At 37.4% G+C, this 18695-nt stretch overlaps 1 protein-coding gene across 1 annotated transcript in view; it reads left to right on the top strand.

The window, feature by feature from the left end:
• The window catches only part of LOC107689339 (ribonuclease inhibitor-like), a 41859-nt gene extending 28800 nt beyond the window's left edge, over positions 1–13059 (top strand). The window contains exons 4-6 of the mRNA XM_016487289.1: positions 9616–9789; positions 10545–10714; positions 12773–13059. Coding sequence (XP_016342775.1) covers positions 9616–9789; positions 10545–10714; positions 12773–12774 — 346 coding nt within the window. The 3' untranslated portion in view covers positions 12775–13059. The remainder of the gene's footprint in view (positions 1–9615; positions 9790–10544; positions 10715–12772) is intronic.
• The last annotated feature ends 5636 nt before the right edge of the window (positions 13060–18695 follow it).

The raw sequence follows: 18695 nt of genomic DNA, 5'->3' as shown, positions 1-18695 counted from the left end.
TCATGTATCTATCAAGTATTTACTAATCTGACTTCACTACAGACAATTCAAACAACTAGCAGTATATATATATATATATATATATGTACCTAATAACTACAGTATCTCAAGCTAATCCCCTGATTTCCTCGAATTCTACTGTTTTAAGCAGTTTTTGGGTAAGTATAGATTCTTTAATCATTAGGTACATGGTCTTTGATCTGAGCATCATTAGTCTGCACTTTTCTGAACATTCTATGTTGAACATACCCTTTTCACTCCTTCTGAGGCTATTTCATAAAACATTTCCATCATATTCCCCCTTACACGATCACATTCTCAAATCTGGTTGTGTTATCTCTTAACATAAATGACTTTCTTTTGACATTTATCTTCCCCTACATACAGTTTCTTTCTAAATTCTCCGACATCATCTTCAGTTCTCTCTGCTCTCCAATAATCAAAAATGTATTAATTTGTGCATATTGTCCTTCTCGCCATCCTACCTCTTGAATTAACTTCTTTATTACTGAACGAATACATTTAGCAGTACATAGAATCATAAACCCTATATTAAACAAAATAAGTAAAATAGGCATAAAAAACTTTATTATTCGTCCCAGAAAATTACCAAAAGTATCATGAAAAAAAATTGAAATCCAATCTAAATTTACATTTGGACTCTTGTATTTTTCCTGTTCATCATTCCACAGTGTCACGTACCATTTTCATGTCTGATAGAACCCGGGAAATATTTCCCCCATCATTATCATATGCTGGAATGAAAGTATAACATTCCTTCCCAATTTTTACACATACACCCCTCTCTGCCGCTAGCATGCTATCTAGTGCCAGCCTGTTTTCCAGAGTCATTTGTCGAATGTTTCCCATTCCTTTTGTTAACAATGTTAAAGCTATATTGGTGAATTAGCAAAACGATATAACTCATAATGGATATGATTTATCCAATTCATTGAATCTGTGACTGCATTGTGAATCAAAAAGGCTTTCCAAAATTGGGCAGTTCGGCCAATTACTCTGTGTTCCATGGGGATGTCAGAAATATCATGCTTCCACCAATTACTATTCCCAGGTCTCTTTAGGTCTCGTTTTCTGATAAGTTTTGATTTTGGTTAAATTTTAGGATTAGATTGTGGTATTGGTTCTCCTGCATATCCTGTTCTAATTGTCGCTCGGAGTTTAACCAAAGCACATCTCCCATACCAGGATCTTGGTAAATTTGGCACATTTTCGCATAGCCAATAATAATCAAGTAAAGGAATTGTTCCTCCTGCTAAGTAATGTCCCATGCCCAATTCAGATTGACAAGTTGCATTATAGATGGTTTCACAACTTTGAAGGATTCCTATGCCACAAATGTAAATCCTGGGCCCTACCAGGAAATTCCAATTAGATCATTCATTGCCAATTTTGAGGCGTGGTCTGCCCCATGAGACCATTTAACAAAATTTGGATACAATTGTTTTGGCAGGAAAGGCTGTTTTGTCTTTGCATCTTTCCATACTCCTTCTTTACATTTTTGTACCCCCCTCTGACCAACGTTTTCTCTCCTGATCAGTAGCCATATTTTGAATTTCAATTAACATTTGTGGGAAAATCCAATAGTAGAGAGTGCGTCTCGGGGTTCTGCTGCTGTAAGGTCAAGGTGCTCTCTGGTCTAGGGTATATAACAGTCCATCAAAGAATACTTCAGAATGACCATGGCACTCTTGTGAATTAAAAAGCCTTTATTATCAAATGGCTACATCCAAGAAATCTAAAAACTCTCAAACGCGTTTCGGCACTAGCCTTCTTCAGGGAGAGCAAACAATAAGCTTAGCACAGGTGAAGGTAATGTCATTCATTAAGTCATCTGATCATAGTCATGTGACCAACAACTCTATAGCTTTACACATTCACAAAGACAGCAATTTTTACACTCAAAAAATACAGCATATTTTCATACTCAAGAATACTACTTCCAAGAAAGAGAAAGAAAGAATAATTATAAAAAATTTGTAAAATCCAAGTCCTCATTTAATCCTGGATACATAGTGGCCTTTCATTCATTAAGTCATCTGATCATAGTCATGTGACCAACAACTCTATAGCTTTACACATTCACAAAGACAGCAATTTTTACACTAAAAAAATACAGCATATTTTCATACTCAAGAATACTACTTCCAAGAAAGAGAAAGAAAGAATAATTATAAAAAATGTGTAAAATCCAAGTCCTCATTTAATCCTGGATACATAGTGGCCTTTAATTTGTAAATCCAAAATGTCTCTCTTTGATTAAGTTTAAGTTCTCTATTGCCTTTCCTAATAGTAATATTTATATGATCAATAGCTTGTATTCTAAGGATGTTGAGTCTTTATATACAAACATTGACCATGAGAATGGATTGTTGGCCTTTTTATGAAAATATATTTTATGAAAAGTTACCACCACAAAATGGACTCTTAACAACAATATATTTGTCTTTCAGGATAAGATTTTAAACAAGTAAAAGGATGTGCTATGGGGGCATGTTATAGCATATTGTTTTTAGGAAAATGTGAAAAGATGATGTACTGAACTCTGGATCAAATCCTTACTTACATAACATTATTTGGTGGGGACGTTACATTGATGATGTCATTCTATATTTTTTTTCGGGTTCAGAGGAAGATTTAATTTCATTTCATAAATATCTTAATAATACCAATCCCAATGTGAAATTATCTTTAGACTATAACAAGGAAAAGATAAACTTTTTGGACTTGGAAATTACTAAAGATAAGGATGGATTTTTACATTCATCAATTTTTAGAAAGCCCACAGACAGAAATACCATCCTCCATGCTAAACGTTTTCACCCTCCCAAGCTGATAAATAATATACCTTTGGGACAGTTTCAAAGATTACGTAGGATTTGTGATAATGAACAAGATTTTGAGAATAAAGCTAAAAGTCTAGAAAAAAGATTTTTAAATAGAGGGTATAAGTTTGAAATATGGAGAGGCACTGAAATGTAGGCCTTCGTTTATGTACACTGTACATGAGGTGAGAACAGTTAGCTATTTAGGTTTGTACGTTAGCATGGACTCGCTAACTTTAAAATTAGCTAGTTTTAGCCAGAGATACCTTGCAGCACAAGATGACATTAACATTCTGCTTGCGGAGATGAAAATTGTATCTTAATGAGAGTATATGGCAACAAGAAAATTAATGTTTTGGGATTGGGGTTGAATGCTTAGGGACATTTTGCTCTGTTTTGTTTGGGTTTAGGAAATTTAATAACATTTTGCTCTGTTTTGTTTGGTTCAGGAAATGAAATAAAATTAATTCTATTGCCCATCCTCTCAGGATACCTGGAATCAGTGTTACAAGTACCACAGGCACATCGTTTTTCCATTTTCGTAGCATAAACACCATCAAACCGATGAAAGCTTCGGATCTTCCAGTGTTTCTCTTTGGCGCTGAAACATAAAGATGTCTAAGTTCCGGCCCCAATGCAGCTGATACTCAACTGTGTACATATGCGTTCGAGGGGAGGGGCTTACCGATAGGTCAGTTGGAGATTGCGGCTGTATGGCTCCATTTACTAATCTCAAATCCTGTACAAATCTCCATTCCCCCGATGCCTTCCGCAGCACTAGAATAGAAGAGATCACAGGTGAATTTTGGCAGGGTATGATTGCCCCTTTTCCTACTTTTGAGATTCCTTCTACAGCCTCTTTGCTAAGGTGATACTATGGCCTGAATGGCCTATATTGAGTCTGTGGTGTTACCCTCAGAGGCGCTGCATTTTTCATTTGGCCAAAATCAAATTTATCATTTGACCAAAGAGTGTCTGTAATGCCTACCAATAAATCTGAACCACTTTTGGAATCAAATTTGAGTTTTGTTCTGTCCTCACTATACAGCCTGTGAACCTCGATTGCCTGACTTGCAGGATATACTTTTACCCCCTCTTGGTAGATGTAGTGTTTCCTACTACTATCCCAAGTCCAGTTCCTAGTTTTTAACTAGGTTGTGAGCCAAAGCCTAGCATTGGCCCACAAACCATCTTTCTTTCTCCCACTGAGGGCTGAACTGGTGACTGATGTAAGAGAGCAGACTGAGCAGATGTTAGTTTAACAGAGAATGCTTAGAATTGCTGGGATACCAATAGAAAATCAAGGTACAATTTTCCCCTGCTGGTCCATAAAACCATTCCTCCTCATATGCATTGTTCCTATCCTGGCCTACAAACCAAGAGTTACAATGCAGATGAGGTGTTTTTTCTAAATCTGGCAACATTTGTTGATAAGCTGAGTATGGATCAAAAGGAGTTAAAGCCCAATTATAACATCAGTTTGGCGTAATTTGCATAAAAACACTTCCAGAATTGAATACTTCCATACCTTCATTTGAAATTAAAATGATCAATTCCTATTTGGACAGTAAATCTCTAGCTAACAAATTTACAGGGCATGTTTCAGAAACTAGGAAAGAATGGTTCACCTGTTCCAGCACGTTTGTTACCCTTAACGGCATAGTCAACTTATCAACCAATGGTGTGCCAGATAACCCATGTGTTGTTTGGGTTTTGCCAGAATAAGCTACATTTTGAAGTTTTAGAGCGGTCTCTGCAGTGATCATAGGAAATGTGGCACCTGTGTCCACCAAAAGGGTAATAAAAGTCCTTCAACTTGAATAGTCATTATTGTATTTTGTCTTGGGTTGTCAGGTATTTGTAGTAGTTGTTTTGGGTGAGTGTCTCCCGCCTTATCCTATTCATGATCTCTCCCATTTGATGATGGAAACCAAGGGCTGTTAGCAGAAAGAGGAGGCAGTTTGTGTGTGAGATGTTGTTTCCTCTCTCTTGGGCAATGCTTGGACCAATGTTATCGCTTATGACTATTGTGACACTGATTGGCAGCAGTTTTCCACTGATATGATGCCCCTTGATGGTCTTCTGGAGATGGCACACTCTGGCAGTGTTCTTGACGGTTGTAACCTCTGCTTTTCCCAGTCCATCGACTTAGGCTTGCAAATCAGGAAGGAGTCCATTCTCAAAATGTTGTTTTAATCTTCCTGTTTTATCAGTACCTTCTGGAAGGCCGGCACTTTCATCAACAGTTGTTTTTAGATATGCATGGTAAGCGCTCACCGTCTCACCCTCTCAGCTGTTTTGTGTTAGTAATTGCTCCCCAGTCAGGACATGTAGGGTATGCCATCCTCATTCTGGCAATCATCCTGTTCCAAGTGGTCTGCCATTCTGGAGTGTCAGTACCCTCTGCACCTGCATCAGCATTCATTCTTATAATGCTTGGATTGAAAGCATCATCACCAGCTCCACATACCTCAGTCCATTTCAAAGCCAGGATGCAGGTTGCCTCGCTGAAGATAGCTGCCCAGTCTTGGGCTGTGGGTCTGTACGTGGCATGGATGTTTTCCAACTTCTCGGATAAACCGCTCCACCGCCTTTTCTGGGTCTGGAAGCGCAAGCAGCCACATTTCAAAGTTCCATTTTCTGCTTTGTAATTTGTAGAGCGTTAAGGGCTGAATTGAAACACTCAAGAGATCCGCATGAGTCAAAATACCCCTTTGTCAATTTTGCCCACCATTGTATCTAATCAATTTGTTCATTACTCAAATTCCATATTTTTCAAGGGTCCCCTCAATTCAGGGACTGAATCTGGTTTATCACAGCAATTCCCCAGCAATTCTTTGAAGAAAAGGAAAACGATAGATAGTCACAATATATTATAAATATATTCTTTGCAATATGCAGAAAAAAAGAAAGATAGGTACACACAATCCTCACTTTTTTTAAGAGTAATGTGAAAGCAAGCAAGTTCTTCTTTGCAAGAAACAGGAAAAAAATAAAATCATTTTTTAGTGAGTGTGAAATCAAGAAAGTTCTTTGCAATATGCAGAAAACAGTAGCTACAGAGATATTACTACTTTACAGTGGCTCAATGCATTTCTGTTTGATTAAGAATATAGTTTCAACAAAAAGACTATATTAACATTTTTTTTTAACTTCAGATATTTAGTGCAGTGTTCGTACTCAATTATACATCTATATAACAACATCAATATGTAAAACTACAATATTCAATTAATACAGTGCCTTGTGAAAGTATTCATTTTTTCACATTTTGTTAAGTTGCTGCCTTATGGTAAACTACTTTAAATTTCTTTTTTTCCACATCAATCTACACAGAATTGTCAAAACTTCATAAAGTTATTAAAAATATAAAAACTGAAATAAGTACATTGTATAAGTATTCATTCCCTTAGCTCAGTACTTAGTTGAAGCACCTTTACATCCTCAAGTATTTTTGGTATGATGCAACAAGCTTTGCACATCAGCATTTGGCAATTATCTGCCATTCTTGTCCTCACCTATTCACCTCTTAAGCTCTGTCAGGTTGGATGGGGGCAGATGCACATTTTCAGGTTTCTCCAGAAATGTTTGATTGAGTTCAAGCCCAGGCTCTGTCTGGGCCACTCAAGGACATTCACAGAGTTGTCTATAAGTCACTCTTGCTGTGTGCTTAGGGTTATTGTCCTGTTGGAAGGTTCACCTTCTGCCCAGTCTGAGGTTCTGAGTGCTCTGGACTGGTTTTCATTAAGGCTATCTCAATATTTTGGTTCATTGAGCTTTTCCTCTACTTGAAGCTGCTACCAGCACACTTTACTTTTGGGATGCTACCCTGCAGTTGATGAGCAGTGCATGCTTTCCTTCAAACATGATGCTTGGAATTGTGGTTCATCAGACCAGAAAATCTTGTTTCTCACAATCTGAGGGTTCTCTAGGTACATTTTTGCAAATTCCAAGTGTGTATTCATGTGTTTTCAGCGAGGAGAGGGTTGAGTTTGGCCACACTGCCATAAAGACCAGATCGGTAAAGTGTTGCAGTGATGTTTGTCCTTCTGTAGGTTTCTCCTATCTCCACATATGATCATAGAGCTCAACTAGAGTGGCCATCAGGTTCTTGGTCACAAGTCTAACCAAAGCCCTTCTCCATCGATTGCTCAGTTTGGCCAGGAGGCTAGCTCTAGGAAGAGTCCTGGTTGTTTCAAACCTCTTCCACAAAGAGTAATGAAGACTACATGCTTCTGCGAACCTTCAGTGCAGCAGAATTTTTTTTCTGAACTCTTCCCCAGATGTATGCACTCTTCCCCTATATGATGCAATCCTGTTTTTGAGCTCTACAGGCAGTTATTTTGACCTCAGGGCTTGAGAGGTGTGTGCCTTTCCAAATCATATCCATTCAATTGAATTTGCCACAGGTTAACTTCACTCGAAGTATAGTAACATCTACAACCGATATGAATGCTCCTGAGCTAAATTTCAGCTGTCCCAGATAAGGGTATGAATACTTATGCAATGGAATCATTTACGTTTTTTTTTTTTTAATTTGCAAAGATGTTAAAACCCTGTTTTTTGTTTTGGTTATGGTGTATAAAGTGTAGATTGATGTGGGAAAAAACATAATTTAAAGCGTTTTAACGTAAGGCAGCAAAATAACAAAATGTGGAAAAAATGAAGGGGTATGAATACTTTCATAAGGCACAGTATGTTCTTAGGATACGGGATATTTCCTTACTCTGTTTATTTTCTCAATAAAAATGTATTTCATTTATATTTATGAGATCTCAGTTTTTATGTATATATATTATTTAAATAATAATAATAATAATAATACTAAAATACCTTACAAGTTCTTAGAGACCGTACAAGGACCTGTCCCTTTCTTCTAGTGCTTTAAATGAATCATAGAAGAGTAAGAAGTCAAAGGCTTCCTTTCCCCGCAGATGAAGGGAGGAGATCCTCAGGTCTCCTGGCTGGCTCGCCAAAACTGTTGTGGAAATTCCCAGTACAGTGGACTTCACCACAGGCAATTCAAACAACTATCAGTTGTTAATATAATAACTACAGTATCTCGAGCTAATTCCCTGAATTCCCCGAATACTTACAATCCAATCCAGTACTTCCCTGAAGTATGGTGACGGTGTCCTGTCAAGAAGCTACTATCACTATCTCAATCACACGAGCACACAGGTCTTTAGCATCTATACAATCTCACCGTCTTTCTCGGCTGTGCGCTGGTCTGACACAGGATCTTTAATACATAATCCGAGCAGTGGCGTGCACAGCGGGGTGGGTGGGTTCTTTAATCGCGGGCGATGAAAGTGCCCTTTTTACCGAGGGGGACCCCACCCCTGGGACCGCGCTTTCTGAAGGCCCCCGACTCACCCTCCCGGACGGCGATAATGCCCTCATAACGGCACTTGTCCCCTGCCCCTCCGGAGGTCTGTGCACGCCACTGACTCAGAGTATTACAGCCTGGCTCTATAGTCTTCCAATACTATCATTGTCTTTGCGGTGGTCTTTTGAGCGTACAATCTGGAATACATTGAGGTGTAAGTACTATCTGCCACAATTTACTCCAAGTATAAACAATATCTCACAGTGTAGGTGATCTCAGGTTTTGACATCCTTGGGTGATGGAGGACAAACACACACACACACACACACCACTGCTCCATACAGATCAAAATAGCATTATAAAACTCAGCTGTGTAACTAATAGTGTAATTTAAACATATTTGTATGAATGTCTACATAAGACAGACAATTTGGTTAAAATACTGACAGTGTAAAAAATAAATATTTATCTTTCTTTAATGAGACTTTGACATTTTAAATCTCAGTCCAATGATCCATCACATATTCATTTATACTTTCTCTTTACTAATGGATTCACTGCTAAACTGATCTGATCTGATCTGATCTGATCTGAGAGAGTGAAGAGTGTGTCATTGTTCTCTACAGGTTGAAAGATTGTGGCGTCACAGATGAAGGTTGTGCTGCTCTGGCTTCAGCTCTGAGATCAAACCCCTCACACCGGAGACACCTGGATCTGTCTTGGAATAAAATAGGAGATTTGGGAGTGAAGCTTCTCTGTGCTGGACTGAAGGATCCTCACTGTAAACTGGAGGAACTGCAGTAAGATCATCTCTCTGATAGTCTCATGTGTTTGTCCTTTGATGTACATTCTAAGACTAAAGCTTGTAAAATAAATGTTCAGTAAACACTAAATCGCAGCACAAATGACTCTGATGACTGAAGATGAAGTTAATTTCATTCATCTTCATCACATCACATGAGCTGCAACTCTTGTTTTTGACCCACCAAACATTTACTGGAGCTTCAGTTGGTTCTACTAGTTTGATTAATACTTCTTCACCTGCTCATCTCTGTGTAAGAGTTTTATTTTTTTCCCACTTTTTCTGAAATCCCATGAGCTCATTGTGTTCTCACAGATGTCATAAAGATTAAACCTGAATGTTCAGATATTAATATGTGATTTAAAGATTTCTGTTCAGTTTATAAGCTACTTCAGACAGATATGTCCTTATATCACTATGAAAAAATATCTCATGTTAAGCTCTGTGTGTCTGTTCAGTTCTGAAGCACATGACAGTTTCAAACAGCACCACTGAGCAACAACATGCATGAATCTCATTCTGTCAGCAGCAGTTTGTGGCAATGCTTGTTATTATATCTCCTCTCCTGCTCTGAAATCAGAGTCAATAACAAACTACAGACACTTGATCTACAATTCACATTGTGTCATTGTTCTCTACAGGTTGAGTGATTGTGGCGTCAAAGATAAAGGTTGTGCTGCTCTGGCTTCAGCTCTAAGATCAAACCCCTCACACCTGAGACACCTGGATCTGTCTTGGAATAAAATAGGAGATTTGGGTGTGAATCGTCTCTGTGCTGGACTGAAGGATCCTCACTGTAAACTGGAGATACTGTGGTAAGATCATCTCTGATAGTCTCATGTCTTTGTCCTTTAATGTAAATTCTAAGACTAAATCTTTTAAAATAAATGTTCAATAAACAAACTAAATCTCAGCACAGATGACTGAATATTAAGTTAATTTAATTTATCTCCATGACATAACATGAGCTGCTGTTCCTGTTTTCGACCCAACAAACTTTTACTGAAGCTTCAGTTGCTTCTGCTAGTTTGATTAATACTCCTTCACCTGCTCATCTCTGTGTAAGAGTTTATTTTCTTCTTATTTTCCACTTTTTCTGAAATCCCATGAGCTCATTGTGTTCACAAAGATGTAATAAAGATTTAACCTGAATGTTCAGATACTAATCTGTGATTTAGTGATTTCTGTTCAGTTTATAAGCTGCCAAACATGACACGATGTGTTTGATCACAAGAGTTAATAAATGAGATGTAATGGGGAACACGTGGCTCCTGTGAAGCAAATGTCCTCCTGCAGGTGTTTATTAGAGGAGCAAGTGACTGCTTCTCCAGACAGATCAGTCCTTATATCACTATGAAACAATATCTCACATTCAGTTCTGTGTGTCTGTTCAGTTCTGAAGCACATTACAGTTTCAAACAGTACCACTGAGCATCAACATGCATAAATCTCATTCTGTCAGCAGCAGTTTGTGGCGATGCTTGTCATTATACCTCCTCTCTCTCTGAGAGTCAATAACAAACTACAGACACTTGAACTAAAATTCACATTGTGTCATTGTTCTCTACAGGTTGAGGGATTGTGGCGTCACAGATGAAGGTTGTGTTGCTCTGGCTTCAGCTCTGAGATCAAATTCCTCACTCCTGAGACACCTGAATCTGACTGGGAATAAACTAGGAAAATCAGGAGTGAAGTTACTGAAAGAAAATCCACATTATAAACTGGAGACAGTATACTGTTGTGAGTATATTATTATTTAAATATTTTAAAATAGAATTTAAGTTAAATATAGCTGCAAGCAGCAATTACGGGGCCAAGCACTAAAGAAGCAAGCATCAGACCAACTGCAGCAATGAGTAATTAAAACCATTTTAAGATGATTTTAGTCAAAATCGCTGAAAAATCATAAATACAACCACTAGTAATTTGATTTAGTGGCTTATCACTTTTGACCAATAGTTGGCACTGTTATCAAATTGATGTGGCATGTTCTGTGTATGGTGACAATTAAAGCTTTGCAGAGAATCAGTCTCAGAGTCATTTTGGCATCATTCCTCAATTTTATAACGGCGCTATACAAAAACGGTTTTGTCACAACACGAAATCTATAACTTTTTGTCAGCATGGTCTGAAGATGATCTGAGTCGAATTTGGTGAAAATCGGACAAACGGTCTAGGAGGAGTTTGAAAAAGTATAAGTTTTCAATATAAATCAATATAAATCAAAATGGCGGACAGGAAGTTCATCTTACTATGGCATAATTGGCATAATTATGCGTGTTGTCGACATGACTCAAGGAATATTTTGAGACCAGTTTCATTATAATAGGCTAATGCAATCAAAAGTTATTAGCAGTTTTGGAAATGTCATAATTAATGGTTAATGAATGGTTTCTTACTCTTGACCATTAGGTGGCGCTGTTACAAAATTGATGTGGCGTGGTCAGTGTGAGGTGACAATGGCACATACGACGTTTTGTGTAAATATATCAAAGCATAATTGGTATTGATGTTCTCGGCATGATCCAAGGAATCTATCAAAACCAGTTTAATTAAAATAGGCTAATGTAAACAAAAGTTTTTAGCATTTTTAGAAATTTCATTATAACTTTTGACCACAAGGTGGCGCTGCCCCCAATATTTTTGTGTACCATCAGGGCATGGTTCCGAAGAAGCATACCAAGTTTCGTAATGATACGTCAATGCATTCATAGAATGTAGCATTTCACGACAAAATTCAAAATGGCCGACACCCAAAATGGCTGACATGGGAAAATTGGGTATCATTCTGCACTGAATCTAAAGAGACCAGTTTTGTGATTTTTGGCCAAATCATTCAGAAGTTATAAGCAAAAAATATGCATTTTTGATATCTCCTGACCACTAGGTGGCACAGTGCTGAAACACTGCAGGTAGTCTCAGGTCATGCTTGTTATAACACACACCAAGTTTGGTCTCAATACCCCAAACCGTTGCGGAGATACGATGCTTTTCGTCAAATCGGTTCACGCATTATTCGAGAACGGTTTGACTAATAAACTTGAATTCCTTAACTTTTTGCCAGCATCTGAAGATGATCTGAGCCAATTTTGGTGAGAATCAGACAAACAGTGTAGGACGAGTTTGAAAAAGTAGGTTTTTCTAACAATTAAAAATAGCGAAAAAAGTCATCCTTGTGATTTTTGAATGTTCATTCGACTCGGCATAAGCCAAGGATTCGGAAGAAAAAATAATTTTCCTTCTGTGGCTTACGGTTCAAAAGTTATTAGCATAAACATGAGTGAAACTTTGGACATGTGGTAGCGCTAGAGAGTTTGAGTTAGAGACTCCAAACTTGCTATGGTTAATGTTGAGACTGTCATCAGTGTGCCAAATTTCACAACTTTCCCACAAGCGGTTCTATGGGCTGCCATAGACTCAAGAGCAGAAGAAGAAGAAGAAAAATAATAATAATAATAAGAAGAAGAAAGCCAACGGATACAACAGGTGCCTACGCACCTTTGGTGCTTGACCCCTAATAATTCAGCTCCACTTTTGTCTCAGTACTTTAAACTGTGTTTAATTCTGTGATGATCTATGAATATATGAATATTTTCATCTCTTTCATTGTCTCTGTGTGTAAATGATAAAGAGAGAGTTGTTGATCATTCACTATTATTAATCTATGATCAGTTGTTCATTCATGTCTCTGGCTGTAATATAAATATACTGTGTTTTTTCTGAAATGGATCTGCTGATGTGATGTGACAGCAGTAATGTCTCATACTCATATGTGACTGTCTGTGTGTTTTATTGTAGGACTCTCAGTATTTAGACGTCAGTCCAGTTTCCTCAGGATCAGCTGCTGGTGAATAAGGAGCTGCTACAGAGACGTCACAGTCACACAATCACCAGAGACTGAAGACACAGAGACGCACAGCATCACACTGTCATGTGTGTCATCTTTCACTGTCTTGTTTTATAGGTAATGGCCCATGAGGTAATGGCAATTGAGTGCAGAATCATTTTGTATTCACTAGATATTGTCTACAATGTAGATCAGATGTCCAATCTGGCCCCCGGGATGATTTGAACAATAATGTCAAATAATAAATAACACATTATTTTGAAAATTAAATAAAGTTTACTTGTGTTACAAACTGCTTTAATAAACGCAGCTTTAATAAGGGTAATCCACAATCATAATCTAAATACACAGGCCAACAGGGAAATCCAGGAAACCAGGCACAAGATCAAAACCATAACACGGGTAACCAGAGAGAGCTATCAGAAATGCAGCGTAACACAAACAAGACTTCACAATGAGAGAGTGAAAACACAGGGCTTATATAGACAGAGTTAGCGAGGGAAATGGCATGTGTGAAAATTCGCTACAGTATTTTATTTTTAATATAAAGTGGAACAATTTTATTTATTTATTTATTTTTTGCTCATTTGCATTGATATTATGCCTTCAAGCAGTGCCAGAATCTCCAGCAGGACCTAATTGATGATCGCTGCATTGTGACTGATGCTTGTGTGTCAAGTTGTGATTTTAAACATGTCCAAAAGAAGAAATTTGACCTGGAAGGGTGGATATTTAAGGAGAAATGGAAAGAAAGGTATTTGTTATGTGAGGTCAGTGGTACAGATGCACTACAGCATCACGAGACATGAACAATGCTTTCTTTAACAACAACTAGCATATATAGTGAACATTAATGTTCAGTCATAATAATAAATCAAATATAATGTGGGAGGCGTGACAATGGAGTTGAGGATCCATATGCTGGCTTTAACAGCTATGAGCGTGGTCAAGACAGGCAGGGTAAATCACCAGCAAAACAGTAGCGTCCAAGGCACTGGCAAAAGAGTAATCTACAAAACAGGCAATGGTCAGGGCAGGCAGCAAACAATCATCAACAGTGCTGAAACACTGCAGGTAGTCTCAGGTCATGCTTGTTATAACACACACCAAGTTTGGTCTCAATACCCCAAACCGTTGCGGAGATACGATGCTTTTCGTCAAATCGGTTCACGCATTATTCGAGAACGGTTTGACTAATAAACTTGAATTCCTTAACTTTTTGCCAGCATCTGAAGATGATCTGAGCCAATTTTGGTGAGAATCAGACAAACAGTGTAGGACGAGTTTGAAAAAGTAGGTTTTTCTAACAATTAAAAATAGCGAAAAAAGTCATCCTTGTGATTTTTGAATGTTCATTCGACTCGGCATAAGCCAAGGATTCGGAAGAAAAAATAATTTTCCTTCTGTGGCTTACGGTTCAAAAGTTATTAGCATACAGGCACAAGATCAAAACCATAACACGGGTAACCAGAGAGAGCTATCAGAAATGCAGCGTAACACAAACAAGACTTCACAATGAGAGAGTGAAAACACAGGGCTTATATAGACAGAGTTAGCGAGGGAAATGGCATGTGTGAAAATTCGCTACAGTATTTTATTTTTAATATAAAGTGGAACAATTTTATTTATTTATTTATTTTTTGCTCATTTGCATTGATATTATGCCTTCAAGCAGTGCCAGAATCTCCAGCAGGACCTAATTGATGATCGCTGCATTGTGACTGATGCTTGTGTGTCAAGTTGTGATTTTAAACATGTCCAAAAGAAGAAATTTGACCTGGAAGGGTGGATATTTAAGGAGAAATGGAAAGAAAGGTATTTGTTATGTGAGGTCAGTGGTACAGATGCACTACAGCATCACGAGACATGAACAATGCTTTCTTTAACAACAACTAGCATATATAGTGAACATTAATGTTCAGTCATAATAATAAATCAAATATAATGTGGGAGGCGTGACAATGGAGTTGAGGATCCATATGCTGGCTTTAACAGCTATGAGCGTGGTCAAGACAGGCAGGGTAAATCACCAGCAAAACAGTAGCGTCCAAGGCACTGGCAAAAGAGTAATCTACAAAACAGGCAATGGTCAGGGCAGGCAGCAAACAATCATCAACAATGAAACAGTCCAGGGTCAGAAACACTAAGGCAAGAAAACCAGGAACTAGGAAGACACGGGGAAAAACACAGAAGCTACGAATGGCTAGGATCAAATAATACTCAGCGATGGGTGTGTGTGTGTGTGTGAGTGCAACATTTACAGTCCTCCTGATTGGGAACAGGTGGAGTCTGATAACAAGTTCCTAGGCAGAGGGTTTTGGGAAATGGAGTCCGGGATTGAGTGGCATAGGTATGGGATGGAGTGCCCTCTAGCGGAGCTCATGGGCACTCCAGTTGGAGATTGTAAGTCTTAGCAACCTATGTTTTTCCATTAATTTAACTCATCAAAATAATTTAACCAATTTCAACTTCATGTTTAAGTTAGCCTATACAAGATTCAATTTGATTTTTAAAGTCAAGTCAAGTCAAGTCACCTTTATTTATATAGCGCTTGTCTTATCCGAATTTAATCGGAGAAAATTATTGGTCATCCAATCTTTTACATTTTTAACACACTCTGTTAGCTTAGATAATTTAGAAGTTTCATCTGGTCTTGTTGAGATATATAGTTGAGTATCAATTAAATAAAGTCAATTTAATATAGGTAATATAAGTTGTAATGACACAAAATGACCTTGACTAATTTGATTATACATATAAATTTAAATCTGTGTTTAACCTCGGGTTAAAATCATGATTTATTCCTTAAAACAAGACACGGAGGAGAGTGGGGCAAGTTGTCACAGGATTTTTAGGGTAAGTTTATTTATTATAAATCAAATTTTAAAAAATATATTTTCTTATATACACTAACATGTTTTAACAATCAATGGTGTCAAATAAAAATGAACGTCTTTAACTGAAAGAAAATTATAAGTGAAAGTCATAAACTTTGATCGAGGCACAGGATTTTAAAGAGTTTTAAGAGAACAAATAAAAATAGAACTAGAATATCTTGTAATGCACACTAAAAAAATGGTGTAGAAACCATTTTCTCTGAAATTACTAGTAGATTTCACAATTAAAGAAATGCCAAGTTACACTTTGAATTATGCGTGACATTTTGAAGTAGAAAGACTAAAATCATGTGTTCTTGTAAAATGTACTCTTTGTTTTATTTACAACCTAGGGAAATCATTTTTTTTTTTTTACAATGCATATAAACTATTGCAAATAGTTAATAATATTTTAAAATATGCACACATTCACTCTTAATCATATGCGCAAAATTGCAGAAAACAGCTATGTTCACGTTTCTTGTCACATTCAATTACGAATTACTTGAATCATGTAACGTAAATTATATTCTATTCAAAATGGCAGCATTTTACAAGAAAGTGAAATTTGTGCAGATCAGGGGCGATTCTATGATTTTAATTTTAGGGGGGCTCAGCCCCCAATGAGGGTAATAATAAAAAATAATTATAAAAATATAAATAAAAAAAATGTTTGACTAATAGGGATGGTTTACTAAACTTATTGCAGTATTCCACTGTATTGCTTAGATAGGTATAACATTTGAGTACTGAATAAGCCTTCCTGATCTCACACACACTTTACTGTAGTTACAAACACAAAATTTTACTGCTGTAGCCCCCCTAAAAATGGCCTAGCAACGCCCATGGTGCAGATATATAGTCCGTTTCTGCACAAACACAAACCTTATCTAAAAAACTACAAAAAAACACTCTCAAGCATTTCCACCGTTGTAGCTCAGGGGAAAAAGCAGCTCATTTAAGCCGCTGTTTTGATAGTTGCTGGAATCAGATAAAGCCGTGATGGTGCTGCTCCAGGATCAGCAGCTGAACTTCAGCACACCCTCAGCACTGGACAAACATCTCAGCGTTATGTTTTGAAGCATGGCTGCTGGTTTAAGCTGGTCCTAAGCAACTAGATCCTGCTCAGGACCAGCATATGTCCAGCTTAAACCAGCTCATGACCAGCAAAGGACCAGCTTAAACCAGCTCAAATCAGCAGTCATGCTTCAAAACATACCTAATGGAGATCAGACTTAATCTGAAATCTCTGGTTTCTCAGATGTTTCTCCTGAAAAGGCATAAACTCACTTGTGTCTCCTGTAGCGTTTCAGAAGAAATCTCAACAATATGTATTGTTTGTTATTATTGTAGTCCATGATTTCTGCTTACTTTGGTGTTTACTGTCAGCAAATTCAAGTTAGTTCAAATATTTAGGCTATTCAGTGTGTTTGCAGGAAACAGCTGTTTCTTTACAGCCAAATGAACTTCCTGTCAGTCTGAACCACTCTGTTCCTGTTTTAGTGGCTGTAGTGTATTAGACATGCAAACCCTGACCTCTAGTGATCGAGAGGAGTTAGTGACACTTCTGATGCTTTGCAGCGCTTTCTTGAAGTCTAGTTCATTTTATTGAATCTCTACAGACGATGAACCGGTTCAATAAAAACGAGACGCCGATTTGTTCGATTCATCCAAAGTTTTCCCAGAAGTCCATGCGCAGCGTTTAACACGTTCACTGTTTAAAGGTAGGCCTAAATATGGAGTTAAATACACTGCTGTTGTCTAATTAATCCAGACAAAGTGTGTTTGGATGGTTTTAGAGGGTTTTTGGGCACTTGACAGCTGGTTAATCTTGGAGAGCATCGTGTTTGATGGTTTAAGATGTTTTCTTTAGCAGCGAGGGAATGCATATACAAACAAACAAACAAACAAATAAATAAATATTCAAAGACCGATGAGAGAGTTAGACTGCTTCACTTTATTTCTCTATGGCACTGTAAGAGACTCGGACTGTGATGCTTTAACACAGACCGGGGCTAGTTGTCACACAGGTAAGTTGTCACATGATCTCAGTAACTATAAGATTTCGAGTAAAATTACAGTTACACAACACTGTAAAAATGATTTTTCAAAGTTGTAAATAATACGAAGATTACTGGAATACGTTTTATAAGAAAACACTATTTCAGTCTTTTTAAATAAATAATCACGTTTAATTCAATGTGTTACTTGCAATTTATTTGTAATTATTTGTGAAAGTTACTAATTATAGATTGAAAAATGCTCTTTAGTAAATCCTACTTCAATTTTTTTGCTTGTTCTCTTTAGCAGTAGATTAAACTGCTTTGGTTTGTTAATTTGTTTAATACATTTCTTTTAGTGTTTATAGTGAATTCTGTCCTTCAAATTAATTTTTCTGTTTAATTTTTAATGTGTAATTTTATATAATTTATTAATTACAGTTAGGCCTTCTGCTTATGTTGCACTGCTTTAATTGATCCTAGTGTGACAACATGCCCCTCTTAGTGTTAAAGTGTGTAAACGAGCTGTATATTTTAGCAGCTGGATAACAGTGGAAGTGTTTAGGTATGTGTCTGCAGTCATGAGGTTTGTGTCTGTACAGAAATTGGCGTGCAAAAATATTCACATGAGGAAAATATTGTGACAACTTGCCCCGCTTTCCCCTGCAGTGGTTGTCAGGTCTCAAATATGATGTAAATATCCGTTGTTTTAAGCTCAGCAGAAGCAGAAGTGGTCGTTCTTGTTTCTTGAGTCGTGTTTGAATCCTTAAGAGAGTCACATGTTGTTCTTGGGTGGTCTGAGACTGAATGTAGAAATCACACTGGGCCTCATTTACTCCAGGACTGTGTTTTTAAACCATGTATATTTTATGGTTTGAGGTTTTAAAGAGTTCTGTTACTACAGTGTTGCTGGCTTCATGAAGTGAGTCTATAAATCAGTTTTCCCTGCAGTGTGCTCTGAAACATCAAGACGAGGAGAACGCCAAGAAAACCTGTGA

The sequence above is a fragment of the Sinocyclocheilus anshuiensis genome, unplaced genomic scaffold (genome assembly GCF_001515605.1).
Source record: "Sinocyclocheilus anshuiensis isolate Anshui unplaced genomic scaffold, SAMN03320099.WGS_v1.1 scaffold1335, whole genome shotgun sequence".
NCBI classification, from domain to species: domain Eukaryota; kingdom Metazoa; phylum Chordata; class Actinopteri; order Cypriniformes; family Cyprinidae; genus Sinocyclocheilus; species Sinocyclocheilus anshuiensis.
This window is presented reverse-complemented; position numbering and strand designations above follow the sequence as displayed.